Source organism: Watersipora subatra, chromosome 8 (assembly GCF_963576615.1).
Source record: "Watersipora subatra chromosome 8, tzWatSuba1.1, whole genome shotgun sequence".
NCBI classification, from domain to species: Eukaryota; Metazoa; Bryozoa; class Gymnolaemata; order Cheilostomatida; family Watersiporidae; genus Watersipora; species Watersipora subatra.
Window position 1 is genome coordinate 55729008 of NC_088715.1, and position 20237 is coordinate 55749244.

Here is a 20237-nt window from a genome sequence, read left to right on the forward strand (position 1 = left end):
TATGATTAAATCTGTCCTAACCACTGCTAGGTTACGGTCCGTCTGCTTGGTACAGAATCAAAGATGGCCGCCCATGTGTGAGCTTTCCGCACTATTAGCTTTATTATGCCTTTCATGCTCTGACACCTTATCTCTCATACACCAATTCATGTCTGTGATATTTTAGCCAGCAACGTGAAACCCTCTAATAAGTTCGGTGAGAGAGTATGTCGGTCACATATCTGTCTCCTGGCTCTTTACAATTAGAGAGCCAAGAGATTAGGATTACTAGAGATATTTAGTTTCTAAATACCGTATATACTCATGCAAACGCTAATCTCATTTGTAAGTCAATAGGTACTTTTAAAACAAAAATTGCATTACTATAAGTATTACTCATGTATAAAGTCGACCCATTATTCGCTATCGGGAATCAGAATGTAAGTTTTAAAATTTAGTTGTTTATTCGATCCGATAAATTGAGTTCTTCGACATGTTTTAGACAAGATTTGGGTTGAATCACTCACGTTATTATTTGTGCAATGACTGCACGCTACAAAGACCTAAGAAGTCTGTGTATTTACTAAGAAACGGTCTCAAATCTTCGTATGCGGCCCGCTGCCAAGCTAGTTTTGCTCTGGTTTCCGAAAATAGTTTCATTTATTTCAATGCTAACTTAATTCGCTCTAAAACATTTCCGTACACCTTAATAGTCCAGCTACCAGCATAAACCTAAACCGCAGCTGCGATAAAAAGCATATCCTTCGAATACAGCTGATGTTTTGGTAGCAACTGGGCTACAAAGAACATTACGTGTATATGGCTGTTTCGATCAAGTAACCAACTTTTATAAGTTACTTGCTGCAAAATCGTATTGCCAGAATTATTTTTAGAAAGTTGTAACTTTGTAAGGCAAAACTTGATGAATCTTGGTGAAGCTTTATGAGTTTTGTTTTCTATTTAGTGAGTAAATCTAAAGTTGCTTGCCAATTTGCGACCTCATTTACCTCAGCATCAATCCATTCAATTTACACAGCTGTGAAGAAGTTGATCTCGTTCTACCAGGCTTATGAGCAGGTCAGACAAGAAGCGTTTAAAACCAAAATGTTTTAAATGAAGATCAATTTGGTGTTTTGCATTTACAGATAACTACATTATGCTATATTAAGATATAATATGAATATATTATGCTGCATTTTATTGCAAATATATAAGTATAAACAATCTGAGATGCACAAACACATTCTAAAAATTTAACTGCATTGATTTGAGCCCAAAGATATACTCGTGAATGTTTTAATCAATTGAGAACACATACATGTATTTGCTGTCGGCAGCTAAAGTGTTAATAAACCCACAAATACAACTGTTATAATTCTATAAAAGTTGCAACCAGGTGAAACCAAACATGCTATTCTTTTACTGGTTTATCATTTCGATCTACTTAATAAAGAAGAGTGACTTCTCTGAGTCACAAAAGAAGTGGTTTTTTGGTCCTCTATATAGCATATTCCTTCAGTGACTCATTCGACTGCGAATACAAATGAAACGTCTGGTGTAAGCTTTTTACATATAGCTGAGTTGCTATAAATCATAGTAGTCGTTAAGATTGTCTAGATCCTAGTTTCTGTTGCAATGTTTCCTCTGGTAAAGCTTGTTGGCTGCCAAGGTCAAGGTCAGAGTGTGACTGCCAGGTAGTTTTATGCTGACGATAATACATTGTAGAAAAGCTTTTAAAGAAATATAGTTTTTAATATATTTTTGTAAGTTTTATTTATTTTTAGTATTTGAGAGGCTTTTGAGAGCTCTAAATATCATTACAACGTCGTTACAACACGTCTTGCTCGATAGGCAAAGAAAAGTATTCAATTTCGGTTTAGACTTACACGTTTTCTTCTCCTTAGATGGCTCCCGATAGTTTGATAAGGATACTTTTGCAGACAAACTTTTGCTAAACTAAATGACTTGAAGAATTCACATCATTTTAACAATGAAGGTATCATTTCTCAAAGAATTTTTTTATTCAAAATGACGAAGACTATCAGCGACCCGGAGCCAGCGACACCTACACGGCGTCGCTCACTCTTTTTTCTAGTTGAATCAGTTTTGTCTATTATAAAAATAATGACTACTAAATATTTGATTAGCTAATCTATGAAGGTCGCCATGCCATATCATCAGGATCAGCTCGCTGACAATCCTGGAAATTGCATGCCATCATTTTCTTCTATCAACCCAAATGAAAGGAGTCTAGTACTTCCACAGGAAGTAGATTATTGTATAGAGAGAGATTGCCTTGGCTGACACATTTGCTTGTCTATTGCGCTAAATTGCCAACAATAGATCGTTTAATAACAAAACTTAATTTATCAGTTGCATCTACATTACTGAAATAAAAACTAAACCATTCCTGCGCATGACAGATGACACCCCGTTATTGACAACTTCACAAGAAATTAGACCCAAGGCTAGCAAGTCATACCATTTCTGTTTGATAAAGAAATTCTGGGTGTCTGATTTAAGTAATAAGCTTTTTAAAAGAGAGTCGCTTATTACAAATTATAGCAATTACTTTACTAACTACATAACAGGCTATATAGTGATATGAAAAAGTAGTTATATTATTTAACAGTAAACAAAATAAAATTGTTTAAGCATTTTATAGAAGATTGGAAGACACAGCAATTGATAATAAACATTGTTAAATTACCAATTATGTTATTTTAAATTAAAATTAAAATTTTAAAATTGTGACGCTAAAATTTTGATTGATAAAATAAAACTATAGTTGTCATCAGACTAAAACAGCTGAATCCGACACTGCGCATAACCGCAGCTATTTGGCAATCTCCATTTTCTATATGTATGTTGAGTTTTCCCATCTAGTCTTCACATCAAAACACAAACAACAGTTTAGTAATTGGCAAACAAGTAAAGGAAGCATACGATTTCCATGTTTGTAGGTTTTTGGTAGGCGATACCGATACATAAACTAAAACAGGTGACACCCTTAATTAGAAAGAGAGTGATGCAGACCTCTTGCAAAAACTTTTCAAGTTGCCAGCCACTTGACCAACCTTTTCATGAAGTAACAGGATTTGCATCAGGAATTATTCCGTTCAAATGATTAATTTGTTATCAACTTGTAACAGCGACGGACGCAAAATTGATTTAATATAAGTTGGCAGAAATGCAAAAGTTCTAGATAATGTTCAGATTGAGGTTCTGTCTATATAAACCTGTAGCCCCAAAATTGATAACAAAAAGAACTCAGTTGTTTGATGGTAATAAAATGACTAGAAATACACAGGAAAGTTAATAATTTCAATAATAACATGATGTAATGTAAAACGTCATGTGTTTGCTTTATAAGTTCGCACCTTTTGACTAGCGTCATATTTTAGTGAACGGGAGTGAGAGTAGATGTTGCCAGCTAGAGTTATCAACATACCTCTGAACAGAGTTTTTTGGCATCGACTCAAAGAGAAACACTTGTTTATGAAATATGAAGTATTTCAACAGTTAATAGCTGAATAGGCCATCATAAATCAATGTTTAAAACAGACGGTGTAGCGTGTCAGCTAAATTTTGAAATCTCTTATCACGATGATTCTCCGATGTCACGATGATCCGTGTAGGTGATCATGTAGTTGATCGTTTAATGGAAGTTGATAGATTTTGGAAATCAATATCAAATCACCCACAGAGTTTAGCTAAAAAGTCTCAAATATGCTCAAAATTTCACCTTCACCTTTGCTTCAGTTTTTAATTGGAAATATCTTCTTTGAGGAAACTTAGCTAAATCTGTGTTTTTACTTTATCATGCACCCTTTAAGGTTCTCAAACATCCAGATCTTTTTTCATTGACTACTCGATATCTGGAAGCATTTGGAAATAGAATAAATAAATTATGCAACAATTTCTTCTGCTAGTTATCTGTAGCCTACTATCTAGATGTCGTTGAGGACAAATCCAAGGACCTTAACAATAGGTGATATCATGTGAACAGTATTCCTCTGAAGTGGGAATAATCATAATCATTTACCAACTTTCTAATCAGATATTTAATATACAGTCGACTTGATTATAAATTCAGAATAATTTACATTTTTAATTTATAAGCTCGATGTAGCCAATCATAGCATTGATCATCTGTAAATTGTTTTGAAAACAATTTGCTTGAATAACTATTAAAAAACAAGATAGTTTTACTCTACTTTGCTATTATAGGACAGGTAAGTTTTTGGTCATAAGTTTGGTTTAATTTACTACCGGATTAAACAGCTCAAGATGCCAGAGTGAGAGGTCATTCTACACCCAAGTTGTCAGCTTAAAGATTCTATTTTTGGTCCATGTAGTTAATAAAGCTAAATTCAGGTGCAAAAACAAAACTATAAAGATTTGACCTTGCAAAGGACGGCATTCTCTTTGAAGGTATCCTTTGAAGAATTATATGAAAGGGCCATTAAAAAGTTACTGATTCTCTCCATTAACTGATATGAGAGATATCCTGTTTGTATCAAACGTTGACTACAGAAATTTAAAATTTAAGCCTTAAGTACTTATATGGAACTTTTAAATATATCAAAAAATAAAACATGTCATTATATGTCAAATATATCATAAATCAATAATGATAAACAACTAGAAGGGCCTTTGTAGCTTAGTAGTTGGCGAACTTGATTGGTGAAACTGGTGTTTAAAATGGTGAACTAGTTATAGAACTGGATTGATCTACTCTGACTGTATGGAAATCAACTCCGACTTGGTCCTCATTTTTCAAAGAAACAGTATCAAGGTCATATTTGAAGCAAGAACATGCAGTTATTGTTCATATAAATAATCAGGATCATCATTCTGTTTTCTGTCATTTTTAAATTTATTGTAAGTTGAGAGACTTTAATCTATATTGATAAAACCCACTTTTCATTATGTGATGCATATGTTAGTCAGCATAAGTAGTATGCCTTTTCACACGTTTTAGCTGATGTCATCCAAACTTTCCACAAATATGGTCCATGCGTTTTCTCAAGGTTGCTAAACTATTTGGTTTCAAACCCATCTGCTGTCTAAGAACCAGCCTTTTAAACACCCCCTGCATCTGATTAAAAATGGAAGCAATCTTGAGCATCGCCAGACAAGCTACTAGCAACTACAATGACAAAGATCATTAACAAACATCAGTGTGATTCCCTCAACTCTCATAGTGTTATAGTGTCACAACCAGATTTGTCAACGGTAGTCGTACTTTAACATTTCTTGAACTTAATTTATGCAATCATGTGATTTTTTTTAAATGTCACAGTCCAACTTCAGCTGCAATCTAGAGGTACAACCCACAACAACCACTGGATGGTGTGAGCGTGACTTCATGCGGGTCAACTACATGAACATAAAAAGAAATTGGCCGAATCTAACGAGACAACAAGATAGTAGAATAGACATGTGGTCAGTGAAAACCAGGTGATTGATAGCGCCAGGTGTAGCCTTCCAGAAATTATTCTGAATCAGACTGAAGTTCTCTTTCAACAACAAAGTAGGCTGTCTTCACCATTTAAAGTTGAACTTCCATATCATCAATTACAGATAAATTTGAGTAGAGGTCATAAAATTAGTTTATCGGTGATGGAGGCTGATCTTTCTTGAAATGAACTACAACCATGGTTACCACTATAAAGTCTGAAGGGTAGCTGTAGTAGTTAGTTTAACAGAACAAGTTAGTTACCAACTACATGTAGCTGATTTCACAGTAAAATCGGTTGAACTTTCTATCCAACCCACTTGAAAAATGACAAGTGTTTTGATTTGAACTAAAATCTTAAACATTTAAACAGTAAAGAATGAATAATATTGGGATCTTTTCAAAATCGTCAAAACTCTGCTTATAAAAACTTAATTTATGGCTTTGATCATTATGATCATCATTACTATCTGATTCTCTGTTGAGTGTCACGAATACTCAGGTAACAGTAGCAACATTATGCATACCCCTAAAGGAGTATGTCTAAGGAGTGAGGTGCCTGAACATTGAACAGACCTTTTCGACTTTCTTACGCTGAAGTGACCTTAAAGTGATGACTCTCGTGTAGGATAGTTTGATGTTTAACTAATTGGGCACTTGGCAGCATCTATTTGTCACACAAGACAGCTGTTTTCATCACACTCCTATGGCTAGTCATAAAAATCTAACAGTTGATGTGATCAGTGAAAGTTAGCTCAGCTGTTCTGTTGTGGCGATGATTTGAATGTTTTATTTATAGAAATGAACCAGTAGAAATATAAAAAACACACTAGGAAGTTATTGAGAGTTTTTTAGGAGGTATGATCTAAATAAGCATCATTATCTATTGTGTTCGCTTACACCAGGTTTAATATCGCTCCACCGGAAATTGAGGGCAAAATACAGGCGACATTCGCCTCAGCCGTGAAAGGGCTAAATTATCTTTCTGACGAGCCATTTGAAAAATACAACGCCAGACTCTATTTGAACGTCAGCGCCATGTGAAGATTTAATTTTCCCTGTTAGACTTTTACAGAAAATCACAATAGGAGTTAGCATGCAATTTATCTATTAAACCAACATTTTGTAACGTACCATTTGTTGAGTCCGACCAAAATTTAGCAAAGTTAACCCAATCGAAATATTCAGCATGTCCAGTATTTTTAATTAGATTATTTTTAATGACCTTAACATAATGGTCATGAGGTCAAGAGGTTAGATAAATAAACATAAGCATAACGAAACACATCCTTCTACTTTCAGCATTACTATGAAACAGTAAGCATCTACATCTCTGATTGGTTAATCTAAGCAAAGATCTGGCCAACTGCATCGTAACTACAACGAAATGTTCATGGAAATGGTTAGAGAGCAATTGGTTTTCTGTGATCTAACCGATTCGGACTGCAACGTGCTTTTATAAATCTGAACCTCATTTGTCGAAACACTGAAATTAGATAATGTAAATCGCTATATTTTGCTTTATTGCATTATCAAAAATTAAAACGACTAAACAATAGTAATTAAAGTTTATTTTATTCTTTGTACCAGTTTGTAATATTTAATTCAATTTTGTGTTTATAGTTTTTTTCTTGAACCGTGGCACAAAAATGAGCAAACGAAATTTTAATCTATTTTTTCATGAGTGCAGGCATATTGGAGTAGACCGACAACTGTGTGATCGGTTGCCTATAACTATAGGTAAATATATATATAGGTTAATTCACATCACCAGCAACTCACTTCAAGCGTGTTTATAATGGTGTTTTTGTTGCATGTTGAGAATGTTCGCTCAGCATTAAAAACCTCTCAAGTGCATTTATACCATGAAGCTCGACAGCACGTTGTCGGTAAGCAGTCTTTATGAAACACTGTTTGGAGTTTGGTTGTTAGAGACGTGACAAACATATCTCCGTGTCCACGATCAACCTCCTTTTGTAAAAAGTCAGTTTTCAGATCGGCTTGTAATATGTTTTTGAAAAACGCAGTAATACATGAATGACTTCCAAAAGACACTGAAATAAATTTATGTACTGTTTCTTGAAGCATTGAAGTAACACTTTTCTGGAACCTACAGAAAGCTATAGTAACAGACCCTCTAACTTGTCGAAGAGCAAAAATTAAATTTGGTGTTTTTCATAATCTTCGATAGATACATACATGTAGGTATGAATATGATATACAATGCTTATACTGAGTTGATTTTATGAGCTCTAGCAAGCATAGACATAGACATAACAAATTCTTTAGCTGTAAATTAAGAAACCAAGAGAAACTAGATGAATATTTGTATCTTGAAGCACTTGGTAGGTGAAAGTGCTCAACCAAACATATCTGGTTGTTTTATTGCTCATTAAACTTTTGCAACATTCATGTGTAAAATATTTTGGCTTATTATTTCATTGTTTTGGTCAAAATTTTGCAACTTTAAGTCAACAACTAGACTTGTTGTAAAACCTTTATTTGAACACAAAAGAGCTGTATTTTTCAGCCCTTCCCCTATATTAGTGTTCTATTAGAGGTGATGTTCAAATAAAGGTAGGGTTCAAATAGAAATATTATGGTATGTTATAGCAGAAGCATGATATTGAAGTCTATGGGCACTATCTAGCCATTTGTTATTCATTTGGAAGCAATATTTCATGGCTGCAAATATATATGACTCTCTTGGCAGCACGTTAGCCAAAGTTCTGAGATCGTCAAAATGGCAACTAGCCAAGGCGCAGCTGACTAGTACAGTGTTACTGAGTACAAAGGAGGAGTTGTTAGATTGTTAGATTAGGTGCACCGTTGTGTTGGTAGTTGCTCAGTCAATCACGACTGTAAATTCATGTATTATAAATGGCAGCGTGTGTTTTTAGATTCTTTTCTGATAAGATTGAACTGTGGTAAGGTGTACGAGGGCACAGAGTTCTAGCTATAGAAACTTGTAATATATAATTGATTACTGACTCATAGAGGTGTTAATTATTCTGACCATAGCTGATTAGTTAACCATCAATGCTAATACAGCTGTCTTCCTGCTATATCAACAGCCGTAGATTTCGGTGTGGAGTTTTATGGAAGAGACCACAAAGAAATGTCCAACCTCGGAGCTTGTCCCCATAGCAATTGAGATCATTGACATTTTTGACACTATTTGGTTATGAAAATAAAGCAAATGCATTTAATTGTGAAATAAAGTAGAAATGTCACGCCATTCTCTTAAATGTGGTCTCTTTCAAAAAATCGATTTCCTTAAGATCAGACTTCATTTAGGGGAAGTGTAAAAATGGATTTCCTTTGCAACACTAAAAAGTATCGCTTCGTGTATGCGCAATGTACAGATAATAATAATTTAAGGAGTAGACTATAATAAAAGCTAGGTATTCATCTTTGCCAAAAAATTCTGAAAAACTCCTTCATTTTTCACTACGGTTTTGTATATCGAGTTGTAGCCTACAACTTGTAGGAGGTTCCGGTAGTTTCACATTGAGTTTAAAATATCAATTAATTTATCACTTACTAACTTCAACTAAAACAGCCATTGGTTGTTCCATGGCATCAACCACGATGCTTGTTTAAAACCACGGTGGTAGCCTAGTACTTTTATTTCTGCTTGAAAGCCTTTCCCATTATACAGTGTCTAAAAAGTCCTATAGATCACTTGATTTATGATTGGTCTGAAACTCTGAAACTAAGCTCACACCAAGTCTCTAAATTCTAACAAGTGATTAAAAAGCTTTGTTCATGCCTTTCATCTGCCATTGAGTAAAGTCGGAGCTGTTTGTTGGAAGAAGCTGATTTTAGCATCCGTCTCAATTGTTCATTTTTGAGACACAAAACGGCAATCAAATGCACAACAAGCTGCAAAGAGACACTGAACGTATTTATTTATGACGAATGCATAATTATGTTTTGTTAGGCGACTAAAGGAACTTTAATTACTTCATTAAGAGTGTATCGCAGGAAGACGATATCAAACCAAAATAAGCTAATTTAGAGCATAAAAGCGTGTCTAGAGTTTCCTGTTCCAATTTATGCAGCAGCCACCCTATAACTCGGGTCTTTTGTTTCTGGATTTTATCACTTCGAATTAAAACAATATGCTACTCTGGCTTATTCTTGCAACCCTCTCTTCATTTGAAAGTAGTGAAAAGGGAGTGCGCTGACAGAAACCTGCCGGGCGTGGCGAGTGGCTGGCTTAGAGGGTGATGTGAGACAGATACTCGAAAGGAAGTGTTTAATAGCTTATGGTAATTGCTTGATGAATCAAATCAGCCCCACCAAGCCACCGAATGGCTTCATATCTGTTACTATGATTTCCATTTGTAGTGAAACTAGTGTAAATAGTTTGGGCAGTGTTTAATTTGTTTTCAGGCAGCAAACAAACAAAAGTTGCATTGGTTCTGCATTTTCTGTGCTTCGTGCTTAAAAAAATAGGTTTTTATGGAATCTTTCAACTGCTGAACCAACCCATAACACAAAAGTTTTAATTTTTTGAGGAAGTCTGTTCAGCAGGGTTCATTTTTTAAACCATCTAATGTATAGATAGTTGAATAAATGGAATTGGTAATATCGAGTTCAACTGTTAGAGTAACGAACAATAATAGAAGATATAGATTCAGAACCCTTTTTTCCAGCTTTTCATACAAATTTAATATGGCTCAAAATAATTTAATACAATAAGATACACTACATTTGATACGACAGTGTAAACTTAAAACTGAAACTTCAAATTGATTATCATAATAAAATGGCTAAACATAAAGAATGACAGGAATGAATTGCTGTTACCTTAAGGTCAAGAAACAAAGGAATTAGACACAAACTCGCTATTAAGTTGGATGAACTGACTATATTTTTGGCATCAAATTATCTCCAGGTTACATAGTCTTCTGCCTGCATTAAAATGAGCCGTTGGATAGCAACTATGAATAATAATTACTATCATGAAAGGTATAAAAATAAAAAATAATTAAGGTGATTAAAAATAATGAAAATAATTATGTCAGACAAGTTCGACTTGTAAATTATTCATTTCCCTTAACAAACACTGGCTGTTAGCCAGGCTAAGTCCGTGATGTTTTTCACTTTAAATCAGATAGTCAGCAGGTTGGTACATGAGAGGCTGGTTCACAGCAACCAGATAGAGTTTTGAGTTCTAATATTTTAGCAGCTTGGCAAAAAGTATGAAGAATATGCGTGTGAATTTTGGACAAAACTGGCCCAAAATTTCAAACCGTTTACGCGGATGTGTAAACAATGGCGAAGTTGATTTTATTAAATAATTTTTGAAAATAAATAAATTTTATTTGTAGATACCAATTAAAGGCTTAAGTTTAAAAAAATATATATATTCAAAGCTAACAACAGAGATATGTTGTGACTATGACATAAAAGTAATATGGTTGTAGTTATTTTTTGGGATTATGCCTCGACATGTGCAAGCATAAACAAGGAACTCAATCTACAGCAAGTTTGATATGAATTGAATTGTTTTATGCATAAGGCAGATTAGTAAATAAATAGCCTTATTTCCTAAAAATTAGCTACTAGCTATTCTTCACAAGTTTTCAGATCAAAACCTGAGCTGAATGTCCACTACATGCCAAATCAGCTCAGCAAAACCATAAACTAAATGAAGCTTTGATTAATGTTGCTAATGTCTTATTCCATGATATTGAATCTATTGATCACCTAGACTATATTGTAGATAGAGATGATACGTTACACCCCAGCAGTCCAGCTTGGACATTCTTAATTGCTTTTGTATGCTAAACATTACAAACCACAGACAGAACAGTAATTAAAATTTCAAAACAGGTCTTCAAGATGCCTGGAAAACTCTCTCAACTTCTAAAAAACTGCATCAAAAGATGGCAAATCTTTGTAGTGACCAGCTCTAGAGATCAGCTAACAAGCTTGGCATTAAATAAAGATGTCACATGCGTTGTTTGGAAGTCAATTGACATTTTAAGAGAATTACGGTAGATGGGGCCACGCGATGGTACGTAACAGCCAGAAATGATAGAATCATTTGACAGTAAATAGGTGTGTGCATGGCGATGCATCAGCAATAGCCATGGTCCAAGATCTTTATATATACTAGTACTGCCCGTAAGTCTAGTGTGGTGTGAGAGAATGTTGTGCGCGTGCCGATAGAGTGCAGAGAATAACTATCTGCGCAATTATTCCCTGAAGTGGCAAGGTAGCTGATTGGTGAAGTATTTAGAGTAGTGGCATACAAAGCGAAATGTTGCAGGTTGGAACCACCTACAATGGGATCTTTTTTCCAACCAACAATCATGGATTCTAGCACACAGTCGAACAGACAGACAAACATGACTCTTATTATAGTAAAGATTTCAATGTTTGTATGTTATGATAATCGATCACTTGACTTGTGCATTTTAAAAACTTCATTTATTGAAGTTGCTAAAAATCAATCGGTATAACAATTACGGTGTTGGCCAGGTATCGCTGCAGGTTGATGGATAAACATAGAACTAAAGCCTGGTTCTCGTATACGCAGCAAGCACCGACAACAGCGCCGCAGGGCTATCAGCGGTAAGAAGTGAACCTACGCAGAGAGTACCGCTGGTAGTTGTGGGTGATCAACGCAAGAGACGGAATGGCCTTTTTTATGTGATCACCAGTGACGCAGCTTATTGTAAACATTTGCTGCCAAGTGATTTGCTGCGTGATATTACCGCCGGGGTCTCGCATTCGATATGAGAACCAGGCTTAAACAAATCCTTATTACACACCCCATATACATTTTTGTTATTTTGCTATGCATACCATTTTGGTGTAGACATAGCTACTACATGCCTGAAAATGCCTGAACATAAATCCTGTAACATATCTGATACTGTTCTGCATATTCTCAATTTTGCTCACTTTTGCTAACTTCAGTCATCATTTGCTAAGCCGGCACTTTTCTTCAACTGACTCAAGAGCTAGCTTAATAATTATATCATAAAATATGTCAACCTGCGGTATACCACTTCCAGACTAACCAAAGCTGATTTCAATCAGCCGTAACGCCAAAAGCTGTCAGCAGTACACTGATCTCAAGGTTTTAATTCAAGCTTGCCTTCTACGTCGCCTACCGATCTCTCCATTTCCTCCTTTCTAGGAAACCCAATTTTTATCTTGAACCGTTACGAAGTTAGTTTGTAACCCCATTCCGTGAACTTTGAAACTATCACAATGCTAGCAATAGATGAAATCTATAAGACAAGTAGCTGTTGTCAACCACATCACACCACTGTCGAGCTATTGTTAGTCAGAAAAAAACTTTTGATTTTATTTTTTCTGGTGCGAGTACCCTGACAGCCTGGTGCTGTGAGAGATTATCAGGGGTGCCAATAAAGCCCTGAGAATAAGTGTGGGCACAATTATTCCAAAATATGGTGCTGTGGTTGATTAGTGCAGGTGGTAGACTGTCAGTCTACCAGTTCAATAGTCATTAGTTCAAATCCTTTTAAAAGCAGTGTTTTTCTGAACCTGTAAGCATTTTTTCAGACAGACGAACACGGATCTCATTATAGTAAATATTAGTATCCTGGCAGTCTCGTGCCCCGTAAGAGACCATCATGTGTAATAAGTGTGTGCATAATTATTTTGCTAACTGCAAGGTAGTCAAGTGGTGCAGTTGGTAGTGCGCCTTCCTGCAAAACTGACTACCTGAGATCAATACTTGTATGATGCGTTATTTTTTCTAACCTCTAAGCGTGGTTTCGAACAGACACTGCTCCCATTACCTTAAAGATTGAAGCAGTTACTGAAATAAAAAAGAAAAAATAAATAAATAAAATACAATTAAAGCTGCTGCATTTTAGGCAGCAGCTTTAATTATCTTTTCTTATTTTTATTTATTTAGTTTCTTATGATTTATTTTATTATTTGCCTAAAAGGCAGCAGCTCGTCAGGGTACTCGTACCAATAAAAAGAAAATCAAAAAAGATTTTTTCTGATCAACAGTAGCTCGACAGTGGCGGGAAGTGGCTGACAGCAACTACTTGTCTTATAGAGTTCATCTATTGCCAGTTTTGTGATAGCTTCAAAGTTTGCAGAATGGGGCTACAAACTAACTTCGTAACAGAAGCCGCTATCTAAAAGGCAGCAGCTTCAGCCTATTTGCTAATTTGAGAAAGCAAATTGTAAAAGTCAAGTTTCCTAAGATTATTATCATTGTATTTTTGTGGTTTTATTCATTGGAAGCTGTCAGAAAATTCCAATCTCCAAAACATAGAAACACAAACGGCATATAATATTAAGTAGACCTTCTCAGCTGGATTGATGAAATCGTAGTCATTTCAAACACTTCTTTTATGTTTTTTGAACTGCCTTTTTTGCGTTTCAAATTCACTAAGGCCTGTTCATTACAATACAATAGGAGCCACCTTAGTTCAGTTAAATATCTCGCCTTAGCTAAAACCAGTTCCGGTGCATTCTCACAGTGATTTGTGTCATCCTAACCAAACAGTTCACTCCTTGGCTTTATTCTATGGAAAGTTTAAACCTCTGGATACTTGGTCTAACGCAGCTATGCATAAACTATCATTTCTTGCATTCGATTGATGAATGGGAGGAGATGTTAAACATATTCTGGAATCATCAAAATATAGTTTCATTTAATTATTCATCACTCTGTGACATTATACATGCTTCTATAGAGATAAATGTGTGTCCCATGCTTAGCAACCATATAAGGAAAACCTTTACTATAATAAGAGCTGTGTTCATCCATCTGTTTGTCTGTTCATCTGTCTGTTCGTCCGTTCGAAGCCTCGCTAAGAGCCTGAGACAAGAAGATCGCCCGGGATTTTTGGCAAAATCTGCACCCATTTTCTACATTGAAGGATAATTGTGCAGATACCTATCACACCTGTCATGTGACACAGGTCTACTAGCATACTTGTCTGGTATAACAGGCAATGAGAACATAATGTTGGAAAAATATTTGATACTAAAATATTTCAATGTTTTGGCAAAAATATTGTATTTAGTAAAAATAATGCTGAAAAAGAGTTCTGCAGTAGTGAATCACTATGCATGGATTATTCAGAAGCGAAACAGATTGGCTCGAGATGCTAGGCATGCCATGTGAGAAAAAATCTTCCTGGATCATTCCAGAATATTGCAGAACATTCCAGACCATCTAACTTTAGCTTGAATGAGTAGACTACTATCCAGTTGCGTCGCGTAAAAAGGAAAAATGGGGTAGTTTCAAGTTTGTATCGCAGTTTCGTCAACGAGCGTCTGCTACTGTAGTTCGTAATCGTGATCAAAGATGAAACTGCTTGGAGACATAAGAAATAGTAAAAATCACGATGAATGTATAATAATACGAAAAAAGCTAACAACGAAAGGAGAATGGCTTTAGTTCTAGTATTTATGACATATATATATATATATATATATATATATATATATATATATATATATATATATATATATATATATATATATATATATATGAATAAAGAACTGCTTCCCAAGCGTATAGCTAGCAAAATTATTTGCAACCGTTTGTTTGTAACATGAAAATATAAAATTATAGTTTTGAGATAATCTATCTATACAGTTCAGACTGTAAACGGTGAGACACTTTAAGCAACCTATATACCGATCGCTTATCTCGCAGACACTTTCCTGAGCTGCGTTACAATCTGCAGCACATTTTTCAATTGATTTATTGATTTGACTGGTTCTTTTTGCAATCCACCCGTGGGGTAGTATTACCTCCGCCGACTATCTAGGGCTTGAAATTCTTTTTGAGATAGCCGAAGCTGGAGATAAAATCACTGCTGTGGTCAGTGGACAGCCCGCTTATGGAGGACCTCCTGAGCCTACCTGCAACAATAGCTCTACCAATCGCTATAGTTTCACATCCATTATTCGTCTTCGCTCTAACAATACACGCGCTACCGTTGGCTAAACACTACGACAAACTACCGTAACATTTCAAAAATTAACAGTATAAAACAAATTATTGCGAAAATTTTGCAGTACTGGTTTGAATTATCAAGGTCTAAAAATGCACTCTTTTTGCGTGTTATGTGTTAAGAAAACCTGATTAACTGAAATTTAAAATTCTCACTGTTCAATAGCCTAGATAGATTTGGGAATATACGGTAGATAAGACTCATTTCTTTGATCTTCATCAATTTCAGCATCCATTCTTTCCCATCGCTGAGCTAGATCAATTTCAATAACGCTGTTTACTCATCCAAAATGATAATTTCATTTGGGTACACAATAGGTAACGGCTAGCGATTAGGCTCTCAGCAAACTGCTAACAACTATGTAAGAGCATTAGACACAAAAGAGTTTTGGCACTTTGCAGCGCGTCTCACGAGAACACTTCAATGCTGAGATAACTTAGATTTAAACGGCTTGGTACCTTTTCAGCCTTACACAGTAGCTCTTACAAGTCAAACATTAGGGACAACTAAATGTGTACACTTTAGTACTAGTATTCGACTCCTGCACTTCTCAGACAGATTGTCTCCGTGAAATAAATGTCTAGTAAACCGCCACTACAGTATGTCTACTTTGTCTTCTCTAGTCTTCCAACCGATAACCTGACCGATGTGGAGGTGTTTGAGGGGCTATGTATTGATGCCCCCAACATATGCATATCTACTTGGAACTAAAGCGTTTAGTAGATTACTAAATTCGGTATCAGATAGCAAAGAAAAAATAACAGAAAACGTCCCATTGTGAGTTTTTGATAGAATACACCATCAAATTAGAAAGTATTTTAATATTTATATTATAATACTTTCTAATATATATCTAATATATATTAAAATATATATTTTAATATTATTATTAAGTATTTACATTTTCAATTTAGCCTAAGTGCTTTTTATGATTATGCTGCGATGTGACATTATAAAAGATATGTTGTTGGGCTTTTTCAGAGTCGATGAATAACGCAGACTATTACCTAATATTTGATCAGAATCCTGTCTGTCGTATCATGTTTCTGACGGGATTGGCTGTTAATCTTTATTTATTTTATCTCTGCTAATCACAGCATGAGATAATCATCCATCAATGTTTCCCGATTGTCTCCTTTAGTGTAATTCACCTGAAAATATTTTGTAACCGGACCTTTGCTTATCACTCGCTATATGAATATTTTCATGAGTAAAGTTAGTAAACTTTAGCCGGAGGAGCGATAGTGTAATGTGCTATTGAAGTAGGAGGAGAATATGATTAGAGGGTGCAGTTCTAGGAGAGAAGTGAGAAAAAAACCCTGAGGCAGTCCATTGTCCTACTTAGAATAACATCGCATCTATAATTTCTTGTCTCTCCAATGATTTCGACCCCAGTTCTAGAGTGTATTGCCCTCTGGCATGCAAACATCATAACTGATACTATAAAAATTCATTTAGGGTGAAGCTAGGTCAGCGGTTAGTACAGTCAGCGAGGGGCACAGTTTTTTATAGATATAATGACAAACCTTTTGCCGTTAGCCCTTGATGCAGCGTTAATCAAATCAGATAACCATGTTTTGCATTTTAGACAATGACCGAAAAGGGTAATGCTATCTATAAGTATAAACTATTTCTCGTCCAGCTCCTTTGCTATTATATCTATGAGCACTTCCTGTGTACTATTCACCAAAAGGCAAGACATATTAGTTTACATCTGCTCCAGATACAAAAAAGCTATTTAATTCTGTAAAGTATCATTTCAAACTTTCAGCTCCATTTCATTAACTACGATTGTAACTTATTTATAACGAAATAAAACAAAATTTTTTATCGTAAGTAGCACCGTTGTGACTGTTTATAGTACATACGACACGACTGTGACCAAATTTTCTGTTGTACCACTATTTCTGTACTTTTCCTATAAAACTGTTAAAACATTGAATGGTCATCCGATAATCTGATAATCCGATAATCTGATAATCCGATAATCTGATGAGAATAATAATAATAATAAATAATAACAAATCTGAAAAATGAAAATATCGACTGCTTATTGAAAGTTTATTTGCGTGTAAAATTATTTTTTGTTAAACACCGCGATTTTAGGAGATTCTTTGTTTACACTTGTTTACGTTTTAGTTATTTATGATGTCAAGTTGTCCCCTGGTTTGTTTGGTTATCCGAATGAGTGAATTACTTGAATCTTAACTTTAGAAACAAAATATGAAGTCATCTCTAGTTTACTCTGTTTTTCAACATGCATGAGCATGTCGAGAGCAAGTAATCTGTAAACACTACAAGATAGAACACCGAACTCTGAGCCGGCGCATTCAAATCAGTTTTCATCTCGGGTTCAACTTCAACATAAGCAAAGATAAATGACATTCCCAACTTAAACTAGTTATGGAACAGAACTGAATTGGTTTCCTGTGATGTGCGTTCAATCACTCTGATTGATGAGCAGTTCAGTCTAGTTCATGGCTTTGTTTGACTAATCATATTCTAAATAGTACGGCTTGTACCAAATTCCTATCTCCATTTTCGCGAGATACAGCTCGCCGTAAAACAAAAGACCAGCAGGTTGGCAAATCACAATCACGATGTTTGCATAGTGCTCGGTCGTCAAACAAACATGAGACACGATTGTCATTCAAGACTCGAGCAAACACACATGAATCAGATGACTGTGCAGGCAGTGAAACGCTATTCGAGCATAATTAGCTGCAGAATATTTTACCAAATGACGCATTGAGTCATTCGTACAAGTTCTTGCATTTGAAAAAATCATTCCTGATCTTTATGGAAAGCTGCCATAGTGGTTTGGAGCGTTTTACAAACAACAGACTTAGGTTGAATTCTCAAAAAAGGTCACCAGTGTGACAGGTCCTGACAGGTGCCTATTAGGTGCCCAGTTCATATGCTTGGATTTTAAACATGGCCCTAGTCAGTGTAGTACATGTATGTCATGGCAGGGAAGGAAGTTTGAAGATTTTTGTAAAAAAACAGGGAGTGATTAGGATTAGCCTTAAGAATTTTGATTTGCAGTTAATAGGCTGGCCTTCCAAAACCAACCAGGAACAATCTTTTATCAAGTTTAACTCATCCTCATTTCACCCAGTTTTGTGTCTATTTTGGTAACTAACGCAAACAACAACTAAAAGCTTGAGTTAAGCCAAATTACTAAGTTTCCATGTATTTCAACGCAGGGTATCAAATTTAACTCACATCTGCATGAATTTGTAGATGGAAGCCTTGAGCTATGCCGTTTCACGAACCACTCAGCCTCCCAACGTCAGTCGTGTTGCACGCATGACACGGAGAATGAACTGCTTCTGTTAGCTCAGGAGGAGTACACAAAAATCCTAACAGACCAGACCTCTCCTGTAATCACTCAAATGGAGCCTGGAAGATATCTCGCTCGTGAGTATCTATTTGCAATATTTCTGGTAAATTTTTTAAAAATGTAATAATTTAAGTTACATAAAGCGGTAAGAAATTTTATAATCCAAATGGAATGTTGTTCAGAAGTTAGTAGACAACTCCAAAAAAGCAATTTAGTTTAGCAGTTTTACACACAATAATTGCACAATTTTTGAGATTTTTAAACACACTTGAATAGACAAGACAATTGGATGTTAGTATGATATCCTGACCTAGGGTCATTTCAGTCAGTGTAGCGTATGATTGGCAGCGTATGATTGGCAGCGTATGTTAGTTTGAGATGCGATTTAATTTCTTAATGAACTGTGTGAACAACTTTTTATGATATCTGTTTGCATAGAAAAAATGCAGGTCCTTTGGTAATCCATACTTCAAAGTCTTAAACAAGCTCTCGTGTTTGTTAGAACAATAGTAAAATTTAGTCGAGCTCTACATTTATATTTGCCAAAGTAGTGCTGTAACTTAAACAGAAGCAAGAGTATGTATTTAGGAGAATACATATCGGTTTATTATCTTAGGACAAGAGCAAATAGAGGTCCGGGTGCTAGCTGGTGTGAGAGGGTGAAAGTTATTATCAGTGAATGGCAGTCCTTTCCTGATAATGGAGCACGACTTAGTCGTAACGGCTCCAGTTCTCTTCTGCTCCATTTTACACATCCACTTCACGCTATATAGCTGTACAATACTAAACATCCACTTCAAGCTATATAGCTGTACAATACTACACATCCACTTCATGCTATATAGCTGTACAATACTACACATCCACTTCATGCTGTATAGCTGTACAATACTACACATCCACTTCATGCTATATAGCTGTACAATACTACACATCCACTTCATGCTATATAGCTGTACAGTATTGCACATCTACTTCATGCTATATAGCTGTACAATACTACACATCCACTTCATGCTATATAGCTGTACAATAATACACATCCACCTCATGCTATATAGCTGTACAATACTACAAACCCACTTCATGCTATATAGCTGTAAAGTACTTAATAGCTTTTCCATGTATATATAGATGTGTAATTATATTTAGCTGCTCCATGCTATATAGCTGTACAATACTACACATCCACTTCATGCTATATAGCTGTATCATACTACATAGCTGCTTCAAGCTATATAGATGTACAATACTATATAGCGTTTCAATATATATATAACTGTACAATACTATATACATGTAGCTGCTCCATGCTATGTAGCTGTACAATACTACATAGCTGCATCATGCTATATAGCTATACAATACTACAAAGCCACTTTATGTTATATAGCTGCACAATACTACATAGCTGATCCATGCTATATAGTTACTGTGTACTACATAACTGATCCATGCTATATTGCTGAACAACAATGCA

General features: G+C 35.3%; 1 protein-coding gene across 2 annotated transcripts in view; it reads left to right on the forward strand.

Moving 5' to 3' along the window:
- LOC137401603 (glypican-5-like) overlaps positions 1-20237 on the forward strand; it is a 46986-nt gene that overhangs the window by 1617 nt on the left and 25132 nt on the right. For both annotated transcript variants that reach the window (XM_068088034.1, XM_068088035.1), the window contains exon 2: positions 18658-18834. In XM_068088034.1, coding sequence (XP_067944135.1) covers positions 18658-18834 — 177 coding nt within the window. The remainder of the gene's footprint in view (positions 1-18657; positions 18835-20237) is intronic.